General features: G+C 41.1%; 1 protein-coding gene across 1 annotated transcript in view; it reads left to right on the plus strand.

Moving 5' to 3' along the window:
- LOC147700830 (putative DBH-like monooxygenase protein 2) overlaps positions 1-24,641 on the plus strand; it is a 275,994-nt gene that overhangs the window by 218,260 nt on the left and 33,093 nt on the right. The window contains exon 11 of the mRNA XM_086928503.1: positions 23,615-23,745. Within this exon, the coding sequence (XP_086784629.1) occupies positions 23,615-23,745 (131 nt within the window). The remainder of the gene's footprint in view (positions 1-23,614; positions 23,746-24,641) is intronic.

Genomic DNA, 24,641 nt, shown 5'->3' on the forward strand with positions numbered 1-24,641 from the left:
TCTGACCCCCTAGGATTGATGTGGGGGCTAAAATAGGGTCCTGCGGGGCATTAAATTTATTTTTTTTTTTTTCGTTTTGCGCGGGGGAAGCGCATGGTACGCGCACCGGGAAGCGAAGCACGGGGAGAATCCAGGACCATATTTATGAAGGCCTTGCGCTGCCAGTTTTGCGCCGCCTGTGCGTCAATTTTTGTGACGCACCAGCGGTGTAAAAAAATGCGCATTGTTACGCAATATTTAAAAAGTGACGCATCTATCTAGATGCGTCACTTTTTAAATATAGTGCAACGAGGCACATTTTTTTACACTGCTGGTGCGATGCGTCACTTTTCTGTGCGCACTCCTTATGACATTCCAGATGTGTCATATTTAATGTATGACGAATCATGTTGCAAGGAGTTACAGATACATCAGTATTTCTGACATATCTGTAAACATAAAAGTGACGCGAGGCAGGCGCAAGATTTTGACGCAACAGCATCCTAAAAGTGACGCAGAGAAATCTCATAGATTTCAGTACGTCGTTATTACCAAGCTTTTTGCGGGGGATTGCCCCCTCTGCATACATTATACCTGACGCAGATATAATGTGGCGCAGAGTTTTAAAAAGTGACCCATGTACCTAGATGCGTCACTTTTTAAAAATAGCGTCAGGTATAATGCATGCAGAGGGGGTGTTCCCCCGCAAAAAGCTTGGTAATAACGACGCAGTGCGTCACTTTTAGGATGCTGTTGCGTCAAAATCTTGCGCCTGCTTCACAGCAGACCTTTCACATGGTGCTTTTTCCATGTGAAAGGACACATTACTGGAGTTGCGTCACTTTTGTGACGCACTCCAGCAATGCGTTACTTGGAATGTCATAAGGAGTGCGCACAGAAAAGTGACGCATCGCACCAGTGGTGTAAAAAAATGCGCCTCGTTGTGTTATATTTAAAAAGTGACGTATCTAGGTAGATGGGTCACTTTTTAAAATCAAGCGCCACATTATATCTGCGTGAGGTATAATGCATGCAGAGGGGGTGTTCCCCCGCAAAAAGCTTTGTAATAGCGATGCAGTGAAATCTTTGAGATTTCACTGCGTCACTTTTAGGATGCTGTTGCGTCCTTTAAATATAGTGCAACGAGGCACATTTTTTTAACACTGTTTGTGCGATGCGTCACTTTTCTGTGCGCACTCCTTATGACATTCCAGATGTGTCATATTTAATGTATGACGAATCATGTTGCAAGGAGTTACAGATACGTCAGTATTTCTGACATATCTGTTAACATGAAAGTGACGCGAGGCAGGCGCAAGATTTTGACGCAACAGCATCCTAAAAGTGACGCAGAGAAATCTCATAGATTTCAGTACGTCGTTATTACCAAGCTTTTTGCGAGGGATTGCCCCCTCTGCATACATTATACCGGATGCAGATATAATGTGGCGCAGAGTTTTAAAAAGTGACCCATGTACCTAGATGCGTCACTTTTTAAAAATAGCGTCAGGTATAATGCATGCAGAGGGGGTGTTCCCCCGCAAAAAGCTTGGTAATAACGACGCAGTGCGTCACTTTTAGGATGCTGTTGCGTCAAAATCTTGCGCCTGCTTCACAGCAGACCTTTCACATGGTGCTTTTTCCATGTGAAAGGACACATTACTGGAGTTGCGTCACTTTTGTGACGCACTCCAGCAATGCGTTACTTTTGTGTTTACAGATACGTCAGAAATACTGACATATCTGTAACTCCTTGCGAATTGATTAGTCATATATTAAATATGACATATCTGGAATGTCATAAGGAGTGCGTCCAGAAAAGTGACGCATCGCTGTTTTCACGTAGCGATGCGTCACTTTTCAGAAATGAGGCCTCCAGTTTATTCACTGTGTCATAACTTTCTTTTCTAACACTCACCTTCTTTCATTCCTCCTACTTCACTTCCTTTCACCTCTCATACCTTTCTGTTCTTTCTTACTCATTCTCCTTTCAATTATCAATGCACTATATTTCACTTACTCTTCATTTTTTTAAGAATATAGCTCTTTGATGAGAATTGGAGGTAGTTCTGAAAAGAACTTTTGGTTTTCTTCTTTTAACTGAACAGGAACAAAAACAGGGAATGGAAACTGCTCAACAGGAGCAAAAAGAAAACAAAAAAATTAGGGGTGGGAAGGGCAGCGATGGTTCTCCAATGCTCGAACCATGAGCTGGACACTTTGCTCCCCATAGGTGAGGAGTTGATTGCAGTATCTGCATCTGACGACCCCATGGTTAAATGCAGGTTGTATGTTTGGCACCTGCTCCTGCGATTGCTCTCTCCCAGAAGAAGTTGCTCCTCCGGTTGATGTAGAGGCCCCATCTCTGGGAACCTCTTGTGCCAGAGCCCTGACACTTTCCCGGGCAAAATTCTGGGGGTGCCTCCTCTCCACATGTCGGATCATCGTAAAGTTCCCAAAAGAGTACTTTTTTTGGGGGTCACCCCGTGACAGGACCTGTTTGCAGATCCTGCACTCCACTTTTGGTGCATTCACCTTCTTCTGGTCAGCTGGAATCTTAAAAAATTTCCATATGAAATGTTCCTTCACCTTTGGGGTAGGAGGCTCTTCATTGATGAACTCAGGTTCATCCTCACTGCTGGATTCTCTGGCAGCCATGGTAATTCACAAAAGATCCAGGTGCAAAAAACAGGTCTTTCAGTCACAAAAGTGAAAGAAGAAGTGAAGGAAATGGGTGGGGATTTCATTCATTGTAAAAAAAACTGTTAGCAACCAATGAAAAGTGTTATTTTAGGGTCACATGACCCGACGCGTTTACGCTGCGCGCTCCGGAGCACTTCCGGGTGCGTTTACGCAGCGCGATCGTAGGCGCTTCCGGGGCGCAAACGTGGCGCGATCGTAGGCGCTTTTGCGTGCGTTTACGCGGCGCGAACGTAGGCGCTTCCGAGGGCACTTACGTTGCGCGCCGAAGTGACGTCATCAAACTTTTACAGAAATGCATAATCATTTTCCTTATAAAAAAAAACTAATTTTATTTGTATGGTACGAAATGTTTTGCATTATTATTAACTTTTCACTCATATTTTTTTCACGAACGACAGTAGCGCTCTGGGTGCGCTTTCAGGTGAGCTCACGGAAAAGCTTACCGGAGAGCTTAGCTGAAAGCTTCCCGGAGCGCGCACCCAGAGCGCAAAAGAAAAAAATTATATAAAAAAAATGAATACTTAAAAAAAAACAGCAAATTGTAAAAAAAAAAAAGGTTAGAAACTCGATATACAAAGGAATTAGCATTTAAAAAACCTATGAAATTTACTGAAAAAACCATAGGTTTCACACCAGTTATAGTTATGAATTAGCATTTAAAAAACCTATCAAATTCACTGAAAAAACCATAGGTTTAACACCAGTTATAGTTAGCTGGAAATTTTACTGATATAAAACCATTGAAATTCCCACGTTATAGTTAGTTGGACTCACTATAACTTGCACGTGTAATGCACTGCTGATGACATCACATATTACATCACTCATGACATGGTCAGTGACATCACTCATGACATCACTGATGACAGAGAGACTGACCTACTTTCACTCGCTAATATATGTATTCACTAAGATACACTTAATAAGGCAGATATCCAATTATTTTTTTTAAAAAAACATCCATTAAGACAATAATTTAAACAAATATTCTTCCATCGACCTTAACATACATATATAAAACATATTTATTTATCTGAAAGACACACATTCACTGGATGGTGTCATCAGTGCATTACACGTGCAAGTTATAGTGAGTCCAACTAACTATAACGTGGGAATTTCAATGGTTTTATATCAGTAAAATTTCCAGCTAACTATAACTGGTGTTAAACCTATGGTTTTTTCAGTGAATTTGATAGGTTTTTTAAATGCTAATTCCTAACTATAACTGGTGTGAAACCTATGGTTTTTTCAGTGAATGTATATATATATATATATATATATACATATATAATAAAAATAATAATAATAATAAAGACATTTATAGAGCGCCTGGAAAATAGTACGCCATCTCGGCGTGTCCCCGCGCTAAAAGAAGAGGCGAGAAACTCATAAGGGGGAGAAGACAGTACGAGGTAAGGGGCAATTAAATAGGCTATAAGGAGAACAGATGAGTTTTAAGTTGCCTGCGGAAAATGGTTTCTGAAGGCTCCAGGCGGAGATGGCTGGGAAGTTTATTCCATGCTATTGCAGCCGCCACTCTGAGACCGACCTCCCGTTTTTTCTCTCCTATAGCGGTAGGTCATAAGCGTGCCCATACCGCTAGATCTAAGTGATCTGCGTGGTTCATACCTGGTAACCAGACCTGTCAGATAGCTGGGGGCTTTATTCCAGATGATCTGATGACATATTAGGAGTGCTTTGTACTGTATTCTTTTTTTCACTGGAAGCCAGTGGAGGGCATCCAGGGTGGTTTTAGAGTTGGCTCTTCGAGGGAGTCTAAGCACTAGGCGGGCTGCAGCATTTTGCAATATCTGGAGTCTTCCAATGCTTTTACAGGAAGCTCCTAGGAAAAGAACATTTCCATAATCGGGGCGTGACGTTATCAGTGCCTGGGTCATAGTGCGCCGGGCCTCCAAAGGAAGGAGATCTAGGGTTTTGTTGAGAGTCTTTAGGACTCCAAAGCACTTGCCTACTAGACGGTTGATGTGTGTCTCATAAGAGAGTGTGGGATCCATCCATATCCCTACATTTTTTGGCTTCAGTACATGGTGTAGGCATATCGCCTAAACAGCTTGGCCACCAATCACATGTCCAAAGCCGTTGATCACCACCAACCACCAGGACTTCTGTCTTGGATCCGTTTAGTATAAGGCAGTGCGAGTCCATCCAAGTGGCCAGTGCTTGCATACAGGCTCTGAGGTTATTAGCTTCAGCAGCCGGCGTTTGAGTGAGGGTGAGCAAGAGCTGTGTATCGTCGGCGTAGGATACAATCTCTACGCCGAACGATTGAACTAACTCAGCCAGGGGGGCATATATAGGTTAAAAAGGGTAGGACTTAAGGCAGAGCCCTGTGGCACCCCCTGTTCCAATACCCACTCTTCAGACTGGAAAGAGCCACGTTAAACCTGAAAGCTTCTGCCTGTCAGAAACGATTTAAGCCAACCGAGTGCTCTATCAGTCACATCTCCTCTGTTCAGACACTGTAGCAAGGTGATATGTGCTACAGTGTCGAACGCTGCGCTAAGGTCTAGCATGACCAGTGCCATGGTAAGGCCTGCGTCAGCTCCTTGACGTAGCGTTTCGGTGGCTCTTAATAGGGCCGTCTCAGTAGAGAAGCCTCTTCGGAACCCCGATTGTGAGGGGTGTAGGAGATTGTTCATCTCCACAAATGCCATCAATTGCACATTTGCAATTTTCTCTGCAATTTTAGCTGTATAGGGTAGCAGAGAAATAGGTCGTAGGTTCTCCAGGACATTAAGACTAACATTGGGGTTTTTCCTGATAGGTAGTACAATTGCCTTTTTCCAGTTTCTTGGCAGGGTCTGGGAGTCAAAGGATGTTGCAAAGACATGGAGGATGTATTGTTCTAAAGTAGCTATACTTGCGCCCAGGACCTTTGGAGGAGCGGGGTCACGTGGAGAGCCTGATTTTATGCTAGTACAGATGGTTGCAAGTTCTTTACTGGGTGGTACGTGAAAGCATTCTAACCTCGGTTTTGAATTTGCCAACTCTAGGTTCTTCAGTTCAGTGAAGGTTTCTCCAGCCACAGGATGTGTGGAGAAAGAGCTGTATATTTTCTTAACCTTGTTGGCAAAGTATTCTGCCACCTTGTTACATTCCATGACAGAATCAGCTTCCGGAGAATTGGAGAGTGAGACGACTGAGATTTCTTTATATATTTTGAAGAGTTCACTAGATGAGCAGTCTGCCTCGCTAATTCTGTTTCCATAGAAGGTTGCTTTAGCAGCTCTGACCTGTTTTTGATAACTTCTCTGGGCTGTTCTGTATTGAAGTTTAGTGCAGTCATTCTTATCCTTGCGCCACAATCTTTCTAGCTTTTTGCACTCTGATCTGACCGACTGCAGATCCATATTGTGCCATGGTGCCGATCTCTTAGCTCTATTTCCTTTTTTGGCCATGGATAAAGGGGCTACCTTATTCAGGGCGTCAAGGATTCGGGTATCTAGGTTTAGATTTGCACTTTCACTATCTGAGCCTCCCGGCATCCCACCTAAGCTTAGCGTCTCGTTAAAAATGTGTTGGGAAATTTTTTTCCATTTGCGGTAAGGGTAGCTATTATTGCCACTCAATTGGGGGGCACGCTTGGTTGCCGTGTTAATTTCAAAAGGGACTAGAAAGTGGTCTGTCCAGGGAAGTGGATTAGGAGTATTCGTGGTTATGCCCTCCCAGTTGGCGAATATATATATATATTCGATTACACGCGGAATTATCCAAGAAAATGGCCTGCTCTGCTCCTCTCATTCCCTGAAAGTTTCAGGGTGATTCATTAAGCGGGAGCCGAAAAAAAAGGGGGTCGCAAAACGTGGTTTCCCCATGCAATTTTCCATAGGGACCATTAAGTGAGGCTACTGCCCGAACTGCTGAACTGAATTACACCAAATTCGCAAAAAGGTAGAGTTTGGTTCACAGATCACGCCTTTTGTTAAATGGCGTAAATACGTGCAGTAGTTCCTGAGAAAGTAGAAAGTAAATGCATAGATATATCTATGGACAAAGTAGAGTTCGCGTATCCTCCGATATTCCTCTAAAATCAGCCGAACTATGAATTCCGATTCACTCACCTGTTATCAGGAGTGAACCCAGTACTGCATCTTTTAGCCCAGCACTGACCCTGAAAAATATTTCTAACCATACTTGCCAGTAACTTTTATTTCCTTCCATAGGAATCCATTGTCTGGTTTTCACCTGAAAAGTTTCTACGTGTCTATTTTCACAAACTAAATTTATTCCTTAAAAATCGCCTGAATGAATGACTTAAACGCATTCTTTCAACTGTTTACAGGAGATGCACCAGTGCTGGATCCAGGATCCACCACTGAGTAAGAAAAAGTAATTATAACACTACTTACCTGCTAAGTGAATTTTCTTCCATAGGGTAACATTGAGTGGTTTTACTTGGAAATTCTTCCAAATGTGGAGTTTTGGAACTTTAAATATTCTTATAAAATACGAATTCCGATTTACTCACCTGTTATCAGGAGAGACCTGAGTGCTGCATCTTTTCACCCACTACTGATCCTCAAAAGTAATTCTAACCATACTAACCAGTAACTTGAATTTCCTTCCATAGGCTAACTTTGACTTGTTTCACTTGGAAATTCTTCTAAGTGTGGAGTTTTGGAACTTTAAAAAAGTCCTCTAAAATCAGCTGAACTACGAATTCTGATTTAATCACCTATTATAAGGAGAGACCTCAGTGCTACATCTTTCAGCCCACTTCTGATCCTGTAAAGTAATTGTAACCGTACTTACAGTAACTTGAATTTCCTTCCATAGGCTAACATTGATGCTTTCTCTTGGAAATGCTTCTGTGCGTGGAGTTTTGGAACTTTAAAAAATTCCTCTAAAATCAGCTGAACTACGAATTCCGATTTACTCACCTGCTATTAGGAGAGACCTCAGTGCTGCATCTTTCAGCCCACTACTGATCCTGAAAAGTAATTCTAACAATATTCACAGTAACTTGAATTTCCTTCCATAGGCTAACATTGACTGGTTTCACTTGAAAATTCTTCTGTGTGTGGAGTTTTGGAAATTTAAAATATTCCTATAAAATAAGCCAAACTACGAATTCTGATTTACTCACCTGTTATCAGGAGAGACCTCAGTGCTGCAACTTTCAGCCCATTACTGATCCTGAAAAGTAATTTTAACTGTACCTAACAGTAACTTGAATTTTCTTCCATAGGATATCATTGCCTGCTATATAATATATATATAAATTAAAAATATATAAAATTAAAAAAAATTAAAATTTTAATATTTTTTAAATTCATATTAAAAATATGTAAAGTAATTTAAAAAATAAATTATCTAAAAATAAATAGTTTCAAACAATGTAGTAAATCAGTATAAAAAAAACAATTAATACATTTAAATATTATCATTTACAAAACCTTTGACATTCACTGCAAAAAACCATACATTTCAGCCACGTTATAGTTAGGAATTAGCATTTAATATACATTACAAATTCACAGAAAAAAACATAGGTTTCAGCCACGTTATAGTTAGGAATTAGCATTTAAAAAAACCTTAGAAATTCACTGAAAAAAACATAGGTTTCACACAAGGTATAGTTAGCTGGACATTTCACTCATACAAAACCATTGAAATTCCCCCGTTATAGTTAGTTCTGCTTACTATAACTCGCGCGCCCGCAATGCACTGCTGATGACGTAACATATTACATCGCTCATGACATGGTCTGTGACATCACTCATGACATCATTGATGACATCTCAAATAACATCACTGATGACATCACTGATGACATCATCCTGTGAAAGAGTGGCAGACCTCCTCTCACCGTAATATAACCTTTGATACACACATTCAAAAATATAAATTAACATTTTCAAAAAAATGGAGATACCAATACCATTTACAACAACCTATTCAGTAATTCCATCATCTACATACACATCTACTCATTCACCAACAGTTCTATATAGTTACTCATACGTGTACTCACTCATCATATGTACTCATACACCTATACATCCTGTTACACACACCAACACTCATCCATAGACTTACTCACACACATCCTCACACATGCAAATAAACTATCAAACATCAATTTACTTGCATATACACTATACATACACACCACTACACTTACTTCTACAGTAACCTACACATACTTACTCTCTTAAACAATCACTTATAGAAACACATACTTATTTTTACAGGAACTCTTCCAATCTCTCACTCTAACATATAATCACTTATATACATCAATACACATATATACTAGTTTAAAACATATGTAGTTACTAATAAATGGGGAACATCCTTTACAACGCAACTTTTACCACGCAGTGCCTTTACGACGCAACTTTTACAGCGCAAACCATTACAACGCATTGCATGGGGGGCGCTCTAGGATAGGGAAAAGGTTTAATGTACTATCCAACACCTTCCCTTCTATCCAGGGGGACTGGATTTGGAATAGTAAATTAAACTATTCACTATCCAGCGCCCCAAAGCACTATGTGTTGTAAATGCATGCGTTGTAAAAAACGCGTTGTAAAGGCATGTGTGGTAAAATCATGCGTTGTAATGTCATACATCCCTCATAAATATACTATCGAGACAGTCATTTACTCACTAACACACCCATACACACACTCATCCACCCATACAGTCCAGTCAAAACACATACAAACAGTGAGCCACTCATTCATGCATCTATGCGCTAAGTAATAACCCCCACCAAACCACACATACACTCATACTGATACTCAAATAATAACCCATATAGACACTCATGTAGCTACTCACCAACCCATGCAGCCACTTATACACAAAGTGAGACACTGATACAGATATTTACATATTTAAACATTACTCGCTAATACATGTATTCACTAAGATACACTTAATAAGTCGGTTATACAATCAATTTTACAAAAAAACATCCATTTAGATACTTATTACCAATTTATTCTTCCATCGACCTTTAGATATACATATATAAAAAATATTTATTTTTCAGAAAGACACACATTCACTGGATGATGTCATCAGTGATGTCATTTGAGATTACATCAGTGATGTCATGAGTGATGTCACTGACCATATCATTAGTGATGTAATATGTGACGTCATCAGCAGTGCATGCGGGCACGCGAGTTATAGTTGCCTGAACTAACTATAACGGGGGAATTTCAATGGTTTTGTATGAGTGAAATGTCCAGCTAACTATAACATGTGTGTGCATTTGAATGTTGTTCATTTGACATCTGTGAAATCCTTTCTGTTTGAGAGCATTGCATAAATAAAACCCCCCAAGCTTTAGTCTGAAAGGAGCCTTTGATGTGCTTCATTTTATAAAGTGAAATCCCTTTCCAGGTGGTATTTTGTTATGTGTATTGCTTTGTCGTGTTTTAGCCTCTGTGTGGGAGAGGGGTGTTCTGTAATATCTGGCAATGCGAAGCAAAACAGGAAGGTGCATCTTTTTGGTGCATCCAAGGTTTACCAATTCTCATGAAACTGGGAATGCATCAAAATTGAAATCCATGGGAGTTGCGTAGAAACATCCACGCAACGCCCATGGGACACCTACCTAGGGCAGAATAGTTCACATCGATTTGCACTGGGTTGCTTTACTCCAGATTTATTGAGCTACACAGGGTCAAGCAAAGTGGCCTTGCGTGGGTCAATAAACGACATTTGGGGCCAGATGTAGGTAATTCTAATTTTCCACTTCTTAAATACCGAATCATACCGATTCGGTATTTAAGAAGTGGTAAATTAGAGGGGGGAAATGTAGGTAATTCAGAATTGGTAAATACCGAATCGTTAAGATTCGGTATTTACCGATTCTGTAAATACCGAATCGGTAATGCCCATTGATTCCTATGGGCATTGAAGCCCATAGGAATCAATGGTCATTACCGAATCGGTATTTACCGATTCGGTAAACACCGATTTTTGCAAGGGTGCAGGGGGTGTCACTTTGACACCCTCTAGCACCGCCAATTCAGGCACATGTGCCATGTGGCACACAGACATGCCCTAAGGGCATGTCTGTCTGTCACATGGTGTGTGGTCAGTGGGTCACTGGCCCCATCCTTGTATGCACACTGCTGTTCCTCTACGTGTAATAGAGGTTTCAAAAAAGGTTTCAAGCAATAAATGTAGTTGACTTTTTATTCATAAGTTTCCTTATTGTAAATCAATAGTTTTCTTCATTATTCATTTTTGTAACATAGTGCCATCCTTTGTATACATCCAATGCATTTCGGGGTTGTGATACACCCCTTCATCAGGGAAAGGATACTGTAAACAAACAAACATTCGAATCATAACTCATGTATATGTAAATCATAGGGTCAAATTACATTGGCGCATGCATCATGTGGACCTGGTGGGTAGGGGTAGGGCGAGTGAAGGTAATTAAAAAGGTACACCCGTCAATGTTCCAGTTGGTCCCAATGTGAAAGAAAACAGTGTACTGGTTCAACGCTGGTATGCTTACGTGTCTGGTTCGCTGGGTTTACATGTGTTCCTGTGAAATACAAATACCGGGAGGTACGTTAGTACCCGTGTGGCGGTCTACCGGGTAGGGTGTTATGGGCTCGTGGGCTAAGACTAACCTGATGTATGTTATTAGGGTCCTCCTTTCGTGGACGCAGGTTCTGGCGGAACGCCATGGGCCGCGTTTCGAGAGCTTAAAGGAACGCGATCACGTGGTTTTGTCAAGGGGGCGTGTTCCTGCAGGTTTAAAGCAACATCGTGCTGTGGTCGTGTAAGCTGTGAATGGTATCTAGCGCAATGCAGTATGGGCTATGTAGTTAAGTGTGGGTGAGTGGGATGCAACCGGGTGTATGTTAACATAATGGGTCCGCGTGGACGGAGTGTTGAGCCATATAAACTAATGTCACCGAAAAAACATAATCTAGCTGAAAAGGTATGAAAAACCAATAACACGCAGCTATACATGAGATTAAGGCAAAACATAAAATAAAAATGCAAAAATGATCCTTGGATCGATCAGGAGTCACTGACTCAGTCCTAGAGCAACTTTACAGGTAGCAAGAGAGTTCAATCTTTTCATTGAGCCCGTTTGGCTTCTGGGTCGACAATTTTTGGATCCATTCATTTTCTCTTTGGAGCATGAATTTGGTGTTGTCTCTGCCCTCCAGTTTGGGGATGGTTTCCAGTATCATGAATTTCAGTTGAGAGATATTATGTTTCTCTTCATTGAAATGTACTGCTAGGGTTGACTTGGTATTTTTTAAACGGATGTTTGATTTATGCTCTGTGAGCCTAGTCTTGATTTTGCGTTCTGTCTTTCCGATGTAAAGTTTTCCACATGGACATTTTAAGGCATAGATAACATTGTTAGTGTCGCATGTGGCACTGACATGAAGTTTGATCTTGTTACCCTTCATTGGATGATTAATTGTATCACCTCGGATTATAGAGTTACAGTGCCCACAGTTAAAGCACGGTTTTGTTCCTGCGTACTTGGTTGGTTTAGTCGTTTTGTGTTGCACTAGTTCACCCAGATTACGTGCTCTGGTATATGCAAATATTGGAGGTTCCTGAAAGATCTGGTTAAAATCTGGTTCTAAGTTCAAAAGTGGCCAATGTTGGTAAATGATCTTTTTGAATTTATTGGTGATGGTAGAAAACTTGGAGACAACCACTAGGCGTGTCTGTTGTTTTTTGGCGCTGGGTTGTAGAAGTTTCTGTCTGTCTATATTATTGATCCTCTTCATGGAGTCTTCAATAATGTTTTCAGGATATCCTCTTTTGCGAAATTTGCAGGCAATTTCTTTGATCCTTTGTGTGGCATTTTGAGGATTCGATGTAATTCGTTTAGCACGTGCCATTTGTGAGAAGGGTAGATGTGTTTTCAGATTTGATTCGTGGAATCTGCTATAGTGTAGCATATTATTTCTATCGGTGGGTTTGGTGTAAAGATCTGTTTCAATAACTTGTCCTTTGATAGAAACCTTAACATCAAGAAAGTTGACGCACTTTTTTGAAATTTCCCAAGTGAGTTGTATTCTTTGGTCGATGTTGTTAAATTCCAGCAGTCTGTTTTGTAGTTCTTCTTGTGTACTTTTCCAGACGATGAAGATATCGTCAATGTATCTTGTAAAGAGCATGAGGTGATCCGTCCATTGTTTGTTATTGAGTATATGGTTTTCTTCAAAGTATTCCATAAAGATGTTCGCATACGCGGGAGCAGCTGAATTGCCCATGGCCATGCCCACAAGTTGCTGGTACCATGTATCTTGATGTTTGAAATAGCTCTGGTATAACGTGAATAACATAAGTTCCATCAGAAACGTTTGAAAGGGTCTTTCCATGTCAGATTTGAGGAGAGACTGTTCTATTGCTTCAATCCCCAAGGAATGGGGTATTGACGTGTAAAGGGAACGTACGTCTGCTGTACATAGGATTAGTTCCTGATTGATTTCTGGTTTTAGGTTGCTTAATTTCGAGATGAAGTGTGTAGTATCTTTGGTATACGTATTCATTTTTTGCACCATTGGTTGGAGATATTTGTCAAGAAGTTGCCCGATGGGCTCTTGTAAACTCCCACATGTAGAGACGATTGGTCTCATAGGGGGATCCCTTAGGTTCTTGTGGATCTTGGGGACCATTCTTAAAATCGGACTTCTGGGGTTGGATTTAATGAGGAAGTTCTTGGTTTTCGCATTAATTGTTCCCATTTCATGTGCTTTATCCAGTATGTTAGTAAGAGTTTTCATGTATTCTGTTGTGGGATTCCCCTCCAGTTTCATATATGTTGTCGTATCATTAATGTGTTCTAACACTTTCGCTTCATACATGATGGTATTCATGATTATAAGGGCACCTCCCTTGTCCGCTTTCACACACGTGATCATTTCATTATTCGATATTTTCCTCAGTGTGGTTAAATCCTTTTGTGTGATATTCTTGGTCTTGGAATGTTTGTAGGTGATTTTCATTAAGTCCTGTTTGACTCTGTTTTCGAATAAGTCAAGAGTTTTGTGACTTACTGGTGCTTGAAATGTGCTGTGAGGTCTTAATCCAAGTAGTTGATCTGGTTCCACTGTAGGGTTGGGTGGTAGGACATTGTCAAAAAAGTGACGAAGTCGTAGTTTGCGCATCAGTTTAAAAAAACTGACTTCCAGTTCCAGGTTGTTAGAGTCGGTGGTAGGTACAAACGAAGTTCCCTTTTGTAAAAGATGGATTTCGTGTTGGGTAAGTTGGTAGTCGATGATATTGATAACTAGTTGTTCTGTGTTTTCTTGGTCTGTCTGTCCTTGATGGTTCCCGTTGTGCTCCTCGTGGTGGGTGGGTCTTTCCTTGTTTCTTTTTCTTTTGTTCTGTCCTCTCCGGGGTCTCCTTTTTGTGTTTGGTCCTGTTCTAAAAAAGGACTTGTATCAGTCTGGTGGCTCGTCGTGGGTTGTTGTGCCCTGCTTGTGTCGGGCTCTGTTGGTATTGATGGAGTTCTTCTGGTTCTCTGGATATTGTCGCTGTCCGATGAGGAGGTGTCTGTCTGTGATGTATACGGTTTGTTTCGTCTTTTCTGGGCATAAATCTCAGCCCAGGTATAAACCTCTCCCAGTTTATAATCAAGAGTGTCCCTCTTGTATTTGCGGATCTTCCGTTCGTTGATGTCTTTGGTATGCTTTTCCATCTGGGATTGAATGTCCTCGAGTATATTTTTGAGCTCTTCCTCCGTTAGTAATTTGGACAGTTCTGTGGATGTTTCTTCTATTTCTTTCGTTAGCTCACCTAGTATTTCTGATAATTCTTCGATGATTAAGAGGATCAGGTCAAGTGAGCATTTATTTAGAATTTCGAACCACCTCTCTTGGAATTTTTTGGAATTTTTGCATAACGATGGTCTAAGTGCAATTCTGAGTCCCCGTGGTATGCGTAAGTTCCGGTGGTATTTGACTAATGTACTCGCATGTAGTTGCTGGTTGATACGTCTTTTGCTTAGGTAGATCAGTTGTTTAATATGTTGCTCTTTGGAACGGGTAGTGGTTTCCTGGGCGTTCTCTTCCCTAATGAGTGCGTAAATTCGATTGGCTTCCTCCTGTTGAAACGCAAAGGTCGTGGCTCTAGCCTCAGTGCTCTTGGATATGTCATCAAAATTACTCATATTGTAAGATTTGCGTGCAGCCGGTCCAGGAGTGGACGCGAAAATTTGAAACAGTAGAATGAGTCGGGCTGGCGCACAGCGTTTTTTCTGCAAAGATATTCCTGAGTGTTTAGGGTGCTATACAAGTGATGTCAGGCGTCCCTCGACATCATTATTAACAGTCCATGGTGTGTGGTCAGTGGGTCACTGGCCCCATCCTTGTATGCACACTGCTGTTCCTCTACGTGTAATAGAGGTTTCAAAAAAGGTTTCAAGCAATAAATGTAGTTGACTTTTTATTCATAAGTTTCCTTATTGTAAATCAATAGTTTTCTTCATTATTCATTTTTGTAACATAGTGCCATCCTTTGTATACATCCAATGCATTTCGGGGTTGTGATACACCCCTTCATCAGGGAAAGGATACTGTAAACAAACAAACATTCGAATCATAACTCATGTATATGTAAATCATAGGGTCAAATTACATTGGCGCATGCATCATGTGGACCTGGTGGGTAGGGGTAGGGCGAGTGAAGGTAATTAAAAAGGTACACCCGTCAATGTTCCAGTTGGTCCCAATGTGAAAGAAAACAGTGTACTGGTTCAACGCTGGTATGCTTACGTGTCTGGTTCGCTGGGTTTACATGTGTTCCTGTGAAATACAAATACCGGGAGGTACGTTAGTACCCGTGTGGCGGTCTACCGGGTAGGGTGTTATGGGCTCGTGGGCTAAGACTAACCTGATGTATGTTATTAGGGTCCTCCTTTCGTGGACGCAGGTTCTGGCGGAACGCCATGGGCCGCGTTTCGAGAGCTTAAGGGAACGCGATCACGTGGTTTTGTCAAGGGGGCGTGTTCCTGCAGGTTTAAAGCAACATCGTGCTGTGGTCGTGTAAGCTGTGAATGGTATCTAGCGCAATGCAGTATGGGCTATGTAGTTAAGTGTGGGTGAGTGGGATGCAACCGGGTGTATGTTAACATAATGGGTCCGCGTGGACGGAGTGTTGAGCCATATAAACTAATGTCACCGAAAAAACATAATCTAGCTGAAAAGGTATGAAAAACCAATAACACGCAGCTATACATGAGATTAAGGCAAAACATAAAATAAAAATGCACAAATGATCCTTGGATCGATCAGGAGTCACTGACTCAGTCCTAGAGCAACTTTACAGGTAGCAAGAGAGTTCAATCCTTTCATTGAGCCCGTTTGGCTTCTGGGTCGACAATTTTTGGATCCATTCATTTTCTCTTTGGAGCATGAATTTGGTGTTGTCTCTGCCCTCCAGTTTGGGGATGGTTTCCAGTATCATGAATTTCAGTTGAGAGATATTATGTTTCTCTTCATTGAAATGTACTGCTAGGGTTGACTTGGTATTTTTTAAACGGATGTTTGATTTATGCTCTGTGAGCCTAGTCTTGATTTTGCGTTCTGTCTTTCCGATGTAAAGTTTTCCACATGGACATTTTAAGGCATAGATAACATTGTTAGTGTCGCATGTGGCACTGACATGAAGTTTGATCTTGTTACCCTTCATTGGATGATTAATTGTATCACCTCGGATTATAGAGTTACAGTGCCCACAGTTAAAGCACGGTTTTGTTCCTGCGTACTTGGTTGGTTTAGTCGTTTTGTGTTGCACTAGTTCACCCAGATTACGTGCTCTGGTATATGCAAATATTGGAGGTTCCTGAAAGATCTGGTTAAAATCTGGTTCTAAGTTCAAAAGTGGCCAATGTTGGTAAATGATCTTTTTGAATTTATTGGTGATGGTAGAAAACTTGGAGACAACCACTAGGCGTGTCTGTTGTTTTTTGGCGCTGGGTTGTAGAAGTTTCTGTCTGTCTATATTATTGATCCTCTTCATGGAGTCTTCAATAATGTTTTCAGGATATCCTCTTTTGCGAAATTTGCAGGCAATTTCTTTGATCCTTTGTGTGGCATTTTGAGGATTCGATGTAATTCGTTTAGCACGTGCCATTTGTGAGAAGGGTAGATGTGTTTTCAGATTTGATTAGTGGAAGCTGCTATAGTGTAGCATATTATTTCTATCGGTGGGTTTGGTGTAAAGATCTGTTTCAATAACTTGTCCTTTGATAGAAACCTTAACATCAAGAAAGTTGACGCACTTTTTTGAAATTTCCCAAGTGAGTTGTATTCTTTGGTCGATGTTGTTAAATTCCAGCAGTCTGTTTTGTAGTTCTTCTTGTGTACTTTTCCAGACGATGAAGATATCGTCAATGTATCTTGTAAAGAGCATGAGGTGATCCGTCCATTGTTTGTTATTGAGTATATGGTTTTCTTCAAAGTATTCCATAAAGATGTTCGCATACGCGGGAGCAGCTGAATTGCCCATGGCCATGCCCACAAGTTGCTGGTACCATGTATCTTGATGTACCTTTTTAATTACCTTCACTCGCCCTACCCCTACCCACCAGGTCCACATGATGCATGCGCCAATGTAATTTGACCCTATGATTTACATATACATGAGTTATGATTCGAATGTTTGTTTGTTTACAGTATCCTTTCCCTGATGAAGGGGTGTATCACAACCCCGAAATGCATTGGATGTATACAAAGGATGGCACTATGTTACAAAAATGAATAATGAAGAAAACTATTGATTTACAATAAGGAAACTTATGAATAAAAAGTCAACTACATTTATTGCTTGAAACCTTTTTTGAAACCTCTATTACACGTAGAGGAACAGCAGTGTGCATACAAGGATGGGGCCAGTGACCCACTGACCACACACCATGGACTGTTAATAATGATGTCGAGGGACGCCTGACATCACTTGTATAGCACCCTAAACACTCAGGAATATCTTTGCAGAAAAAACGCTGTGCGCCAGCCCGACTCATTCTACTGTTTCAAATTTTCGCGTCCACTCCTGGACCGGCTGCACGCAAATCTTACAATATGAGTAATTTTGATGACATATCCAAGAGCACTGAGGCTAGAGCCACGACCTTTGCGTTTCAACAGGAGGAAGCCAATCGAATTTACGCACTCATTAGGGAAGAGAACGCCCAGGAAACCACTACCCGTTCCAAAGAGCAACATATTAAACAACTGATCTACCTAAGCAAAAGACGTATCAACCAGCAACTACATGCGAGTACATTAGTCAAATACCACCGCAACTTACGCATACCACGGGGACTCAGAATTGCACTTAGACCATCGTTATGCAAAAATTCCAAAAAATTCCAAGAGAGGTGGTTCGAAATTCTAAATAAATGCTCACTTGACCTGATCCTCTTAATCATCGAAGAATTATCAGAAATACTAGGTGAGCTAACGAAAGAAATAGAAGAAACATCCACAGAACTGTCCAAATTACTAACGGAGGAAGAGCTCAAAAATATACTCGAGGACATTCAATCCCAGATGGAAAAGCATACCAAAGACATCAACGAACGGAAGATCCGCAAATACAAGAGGGACACTCTTGATTATAAACTGGGAGAGGTTTATACCTGGGCTGAGATTTATGCCCAGAAAAGACGAAACAAACCGTATACATCACAGACAGACACCTCCTCATCGGACAGCGACAATATCCAGAGAACCAGAAGAACTCCATCAATACCAACAGAGCCCGACACAAGCAGGGCACAACAACCCACGACGAGCCACCAGACTGATACAAGTCCTTTTTTAGAACAGGGCCAAACACAAAAAGGAGACCCCGGAGAGGACAGAACAAAAGAAAAAGAAACAAGGAAAGACCCACCCACCACGAGGAGCACAACGGGAACCATCAAGGACAGACAGACCAAGAAAACACAGAACAACTAGTTATCAATATCAGCGACTACCAACTTACCCAACACGAAATCCATCTTTTACAAAAGGGAACTTCGTTTGTACCTACCACCGACTCTAACAACCTGGAACTGGAAGTCAGTTTTTTTAAACTGATGCGCAAACTACGACTTCGTCACTTTTTTGACAATGTCCTACCACCCAACCCTACAGTGGAACCAGATCAACTACTTGGATTAAGACCTCACAGCACATTTCAAGCACCAGTAAGTCACAAAACTCTTGACTTATTCGAAAACAGAGTCAAACAGGACTTAATGAAAATCACCTACAAACATTCCAAGACCAAGAATATCACACAAAAGGATTTAACCACACTGAGGAAAATATCGAATAATGAAATGATCACGTGTGTGAAAGCGGACAAGGGAGGTGCCCTTATAATCATGAATACCATCATGTATGAAGCGAAAGTGTTAGAACACATTAATGATACGACAACATATATGAAACTGGAGGGGAATCCCACAACAGAATACATGAAAACTCTTACTAACATACTGGATAAAGCACATGAAATGGGAACAATTAATGCGAAAACCAAGAACTTCCTCATTAAATCCAACCCCAGAAGTCCGATTTTAAGAATGGTCCCCAAGATCCACAAGAACCTAAGGGATCCCCCTATGAGACCAATCGTCTCTACATGTGGGAGTTTACAAGAGCCCATCGGGCAACTTCTTGACAAATATCTCCAACCAATGGTGCAAAAAATGAATACGTATACCAAAGATACTACACACTTCATCTCGAAATTAAGCAACCTAAAACCAGAAATCAATCAGGAACTAATCCTATGTACAGCAGACGTACGTTCCCTTTACACGTCAATACCCCATTCCTTGGGGATTGAAGCAATAGAACAGTCTCTCCTCAAATCTGACACGGAAAGACCCTTTCAAACGTTTCTGATGGAACTTATGTTATTCACGTTATACCAGAGCTATTTCAAACATCAAGATACATGGTACCAGCAACTTGTGGGCATGGCCATGGGCAATTCAGCTGCTCCCGCGTATGCGAACATCTTTATGGAATACTTTGAAGAAAACCATATACTCAATAACAAACAATGGACGGATCACCTCATGCTCTTTACAAGATACATTGACGATATCTTCATCGTCTGGAAAAGTACACAAGAAGAACTACAAAACAGACTGCTGGAATTTAACAACATCGACCAAAGAATACAACTCACTTGGGAAATTTCAAAAAAGTGCGTCAACTTTCTTGATGTTAAGGTTTCTATCAAAGGACAAGTTATTGAAACAGATCTTTACACCAAACCCACCGATAGAAATAATATGCTACACTATAGCAGCTTCCACGAATCAAATCTGAAAACACATCTACCCTTCTCACAAATGGCACGTGCTAAACGAATTACATCGAATCCTCAAAATGCCACACAAAGGATCAAAGAAATTGCCTGCAAATTTCGCAAAAGAGGATATCCTGAAAACATTATTGAAGACTCCATGAAGAGGATCAATAATATAGACAGACAGAAACTTCTACAACCCAGCGCCAAAAAACAACAGACACGCCTAGTGGTTGTCTCCAAGTTTTCTACCATCACCAATAAATTCAAAAAGATCATTTACCAACATTGGCCACTTTTGAACTTAGAACCAGATTTTAACCAGATCTTTCAGGAACCTCCAATATTTGCATATACCAGAGCACGTAATCTGGGTGAACTAGTGCAACACAAAACGACTAAACCAACCAAGTACGCAGGAACAAAACCGTGCTTTAACTGTGGGCACTGTAACTCTATAATCCGAGGTGATACAATTAATCATCCAATGAAGGGTAACAAGATCAAACTTCATGTCAGTGCCACATGCGACACTAACAATGTTATCTATGCCTTAAAATGTCCATGTGGAAAACTTTACATCGGAAAGACAGAACGCAAAATCAAGACTAGGCTCACAGAGCATAAATCAAACATCCGTTTAAAAAATACCAAGTCAACCCTAGCAGTACATTTCAATGAAGAGAAACATAATATCTCTCAACTGAAATTCATGATACTGGAAACCATCCCCAAACTGGAGGGCAGAGACAACACCAAATTCATGCTCCAAAGAGAAAATGAATGGATCCAAAAATTGTCGACCCAGAAGCCAAACGGGCTCAATGAAAGGATTGAACTCTCTTGCTACCTGTAAAGTTGCTCTAGGACTGAGTCAGTGACTCCTGATCGATCCAAGGATCATTTGTGCATTTTTATTTTATGTTTTGCCTTAATCTCATGTATAGCTGCGTGTTATTGGTTTTTCATACCTTTTCAGCTAGATTATGTTTTTTCGGTGACATTAGTTTATATGGCTCAACACTCCGTCCACGCGGACCCATTATGTTAACATACACCCGGTTGCATCCCACTCACCCACACTTAACTACATAGCCCATACTGCATTGCGCTAGATACCATTCACAGCTTACACGACCACAGCACGATGTTGCTTTAAACCTGCAGGAACACGCCCCCTTGACAAAACCACGTGATCGCGTTCCCTTAAGCTCTCGAAACGCGGCCCATGGCGTTCCGCCAGAACCTGCGTCCACGAAAGGAGGACCCTAATAACATACATCAGGTTAGTCTTAGCCCACGAGCCCATAACACCCTACCCGGTAGACCGCCACACGGGTACTAACGTACCTCCCGGTATTTGTATTTCACAGGAACACATGTAAACCCAGCGAACCAGACACGTAAGCATACCAGCGTTGAACCAGTACACTGTTTTCTTTCACATTGGGACCAACTGGAACATTGACGGGTGTACCTTTTTAATTACCTTCACTCGCCCTACCCCTACCCACCAGGTCCACATGATGCATGCGCCAATGTAATTTGACCCTATGATTTACATATACATGAGTTATGATTCGAATGTTTGTTTGTTTACAGTATCCTTTCCCTGATGAAGGGGTGTATCACAACCCCGAAATGCATTGGATGTATACAAAGGATGGCACTATGTTACAAAAATGAATAATGAAGAAAACTATTGATTTACAATAAGGAAACTTATGAATAAAAAGTCAACTACATTTATTGCTTGAAACCTTTTTTGAAACCTCTATTACACGTAGAGGAACAGCAGTGTGCATACAAGGATGGGGCCAGTGACCCACTGACCACACACCATGGACTGTTAATAATGATGTCGAGGGACGCCTGACATCACTTGTATAGCACCCTAAACACTCAGGAATATCTTTGCAGAAAAAACGCTGTGCGCCAGCCCGACTCATTCTACTGTCTGTCACATGGCACAGGTGTACATGCACACCTGGATTCAGTATTTTACCACCCAATTGGATTGGGTGGTAAAATACCGTTTTGGTAAGGCCTACATCTACATCTCCAATTTACCGACTAGGTAAAAATACCGATTCGGTATTTTACCGATTCTGTAAATGTATCGATTCGGTAAATTTACGGAATCGGTAAAATTGGGCACCTACATCAGGAATGACCATTTACCGGTCGGTAACGGCCGAAATCGCCGTTACTGGTCGGTAAATGGCCACCTACATCTGGCCCTTAAGGTTTTTGTTTCTTATGTACCTGATACAAACATGTTGCAAACCAGGCCATAAATTTGGCCCAATGTGATTTGTGCATCCTTTCATGCTCTGATACCATGATTCCCTAATACAGGACACAGGACCATTTTCCTCTCGATTTCAAAGAGAGGATGATTTAAAAGGAGATGCATTAATGATTATTTCATTTGTAGCTCACTGAACCAATACCCATACTACTAAACCTAGGGATTTTCCAGCAGGGATCTACTACTATAAGAGACAGGAGTACAGTGCTCCATACTCATTTATGGAAACCTTAAACAAGCAAGGAAAGGTCTCGGCATCACCAAACCTTCTGACTGATTGATCTACTAATTGCTTTAATCTAAATAAAATCTATCACAGGTGTTGCAAAAGGTGACAAATGTGACCCGAGTATGGGCCCAATCTATTGGAACAATACAGTGAACGTATGGTTTATTGTGCTTAGTTGCATCCTAAAGGATATGAATCTCAGTTTGTGCAGATAGTCTTTCCTCTTTGCTGTTCATCCTATGTATAAAAATAGCCGAGCCATGATACAGTTAGTAACCATAGTTTGAAAATCAAGTTAGTAAAACAAAGTCCTTCACTTTAATGAAGGAGAAGGTTATCGATCATAAATATTGTTAGAGTGTTTATTGAATTTATGTGCTCGATTTTCCAATTTTGGCATTACAAGTTTTCTAAATGGACTTAAAAACTGATTGGATGCATATCTTTTGCATGTACATGTGTATTGTTTTATAAATATTGTAAAGGAATGTGTATTCATGTTTTGTATAGAATCATGTCTCTTGTGGCTCTGAAGAAGTTCACTGACCTAAATGCATTGGCTGTGTCTAGCTGGCTACTTTAAGAGAAAATTAAGAGATAAATGAACAAAGAAGTTGTGAGATGATTCACAGAACTAATGTGACCTTATCAATCAAGGACAATCGAGGCCCCCCTCTTCCTAAATATATTTGCTTCTCTGCACTTGTGGCAGCAGCAGATGCTGTTTGAGGGGGCTCACCTACACATACAAATCAGAACTGGCTTTGTAGAGCTACTGTGTGGGCCATAGATGCTTTGTAAATACATTGGACTGTTTTAAAGCTGGTTATACTAGGAAACATTACACTGCAAATTATCTGTCCTCTTCATTGTGTGATCTGTTAGTTTAGGGTGAGAAAAGACTAGAATCCCAACAAAGAGGTCCAGTTATGAGGCAAAGCAAAACACATTATAGGGCAGGCACATTACAAGCGAGACTGATGTCTGTGGCCTCTGCATGCTACTTTCTAGCCTGTATGTTACCCTTTTGTGTCACAGGTAGAAGTCACATAACTTACGTGGCACCTGCCTAACTAATGTTTTCTGGTTGTGTCTCCCTCCAGGGGGGTCTTGGCACCACTCAAGAGATGTGCCTTGCTTTCTTGCTCTACTACCCCAGGAACGACATCGCTCAGTGTTTGAGCTTCCCAGATTACAACCCTGTCTCATCATTCCTTGGCTTCGACATCACCAGGTATGTGTATGCTCTCATCTTATATCTGATGTAGCTAACTAACTGAGTTACTATTAATTCTCATTTTTGCCAATCTGAAATCTTCCAATCAAGCTCCTTGCTCTGTGAGGTATATCCCCATCTCAGAGACAGGTCATGTAGTAGCCCCCACTCAAAAAGTGAATTCGCCCCTTTGAATTCTAGGAAAAAGCATATTTATTATTGCTATCTTTTTTAACTCCATCACTGTTATTAGGAAAAGTCTCATTTTCCTCCCATTAACACCAGCCATGGCCAGTACACTCCCTAAGGGGGCATGCAGGGAGTAAGATAGGGACAGTAGGGCCTAGAACTGGAGTTGGAGTAATGAATGCGATCAGTAAGCAATGGAATTGATTTCATATGATCTGCCTCGCTCGTCTTGTCCTACCTTTATGAGGCTCTACCGAGAGGGCTTGACACCAGACCATACATCTGGGGAACATGGTATTCCTGTACTGAGGGGCATATTTACTAAAGAGTTGTATTGCTCTTGTGCCACACAGTTAATCTGCCCTGGGAAGGCAGTCCATGGGTGGAGCATGGGTGTTCCCACACATCTACCCATGGATTTTGGTGCATTCCCAGATTTATTATTACTGGTAGACCTGGGAATATGTCCAATGTCTCTGCCTCCCAAGGTGAGGCGTATTGAGGAGAAATATTTTTATTTCTCCTCTTTACTTCTGCAGCACACATAGAAAGAGTGAAGTGCCTCTCAGGAATGTTTTTGTGCAGGACGGTGCCCCTTCCTGCACAAAAACAATCCTGCATGGTGCAAGCGTTCCTGCATTGGTACTAGGCAAAATATTGTGTGTCATCACAGGAAAAAGATAGGAATGCGCCATACAATCTTAAGTAAGGCACATTTGTATCCC

Source organism: Lissotriton vulgaris, chromosome 7 (genome assembly GCF_964263255.1).
Source record: "Lissotriton vulgaris chromosome 7, aLisVul1.2, whole genome shotgun sequence".
NCBI classification, from domain to species: Eukaryota; Metazoa; Chordata; class Amphibia; order Caudata; family Salamandridae; genus Lissotriton; species Lissotriton vulgaris.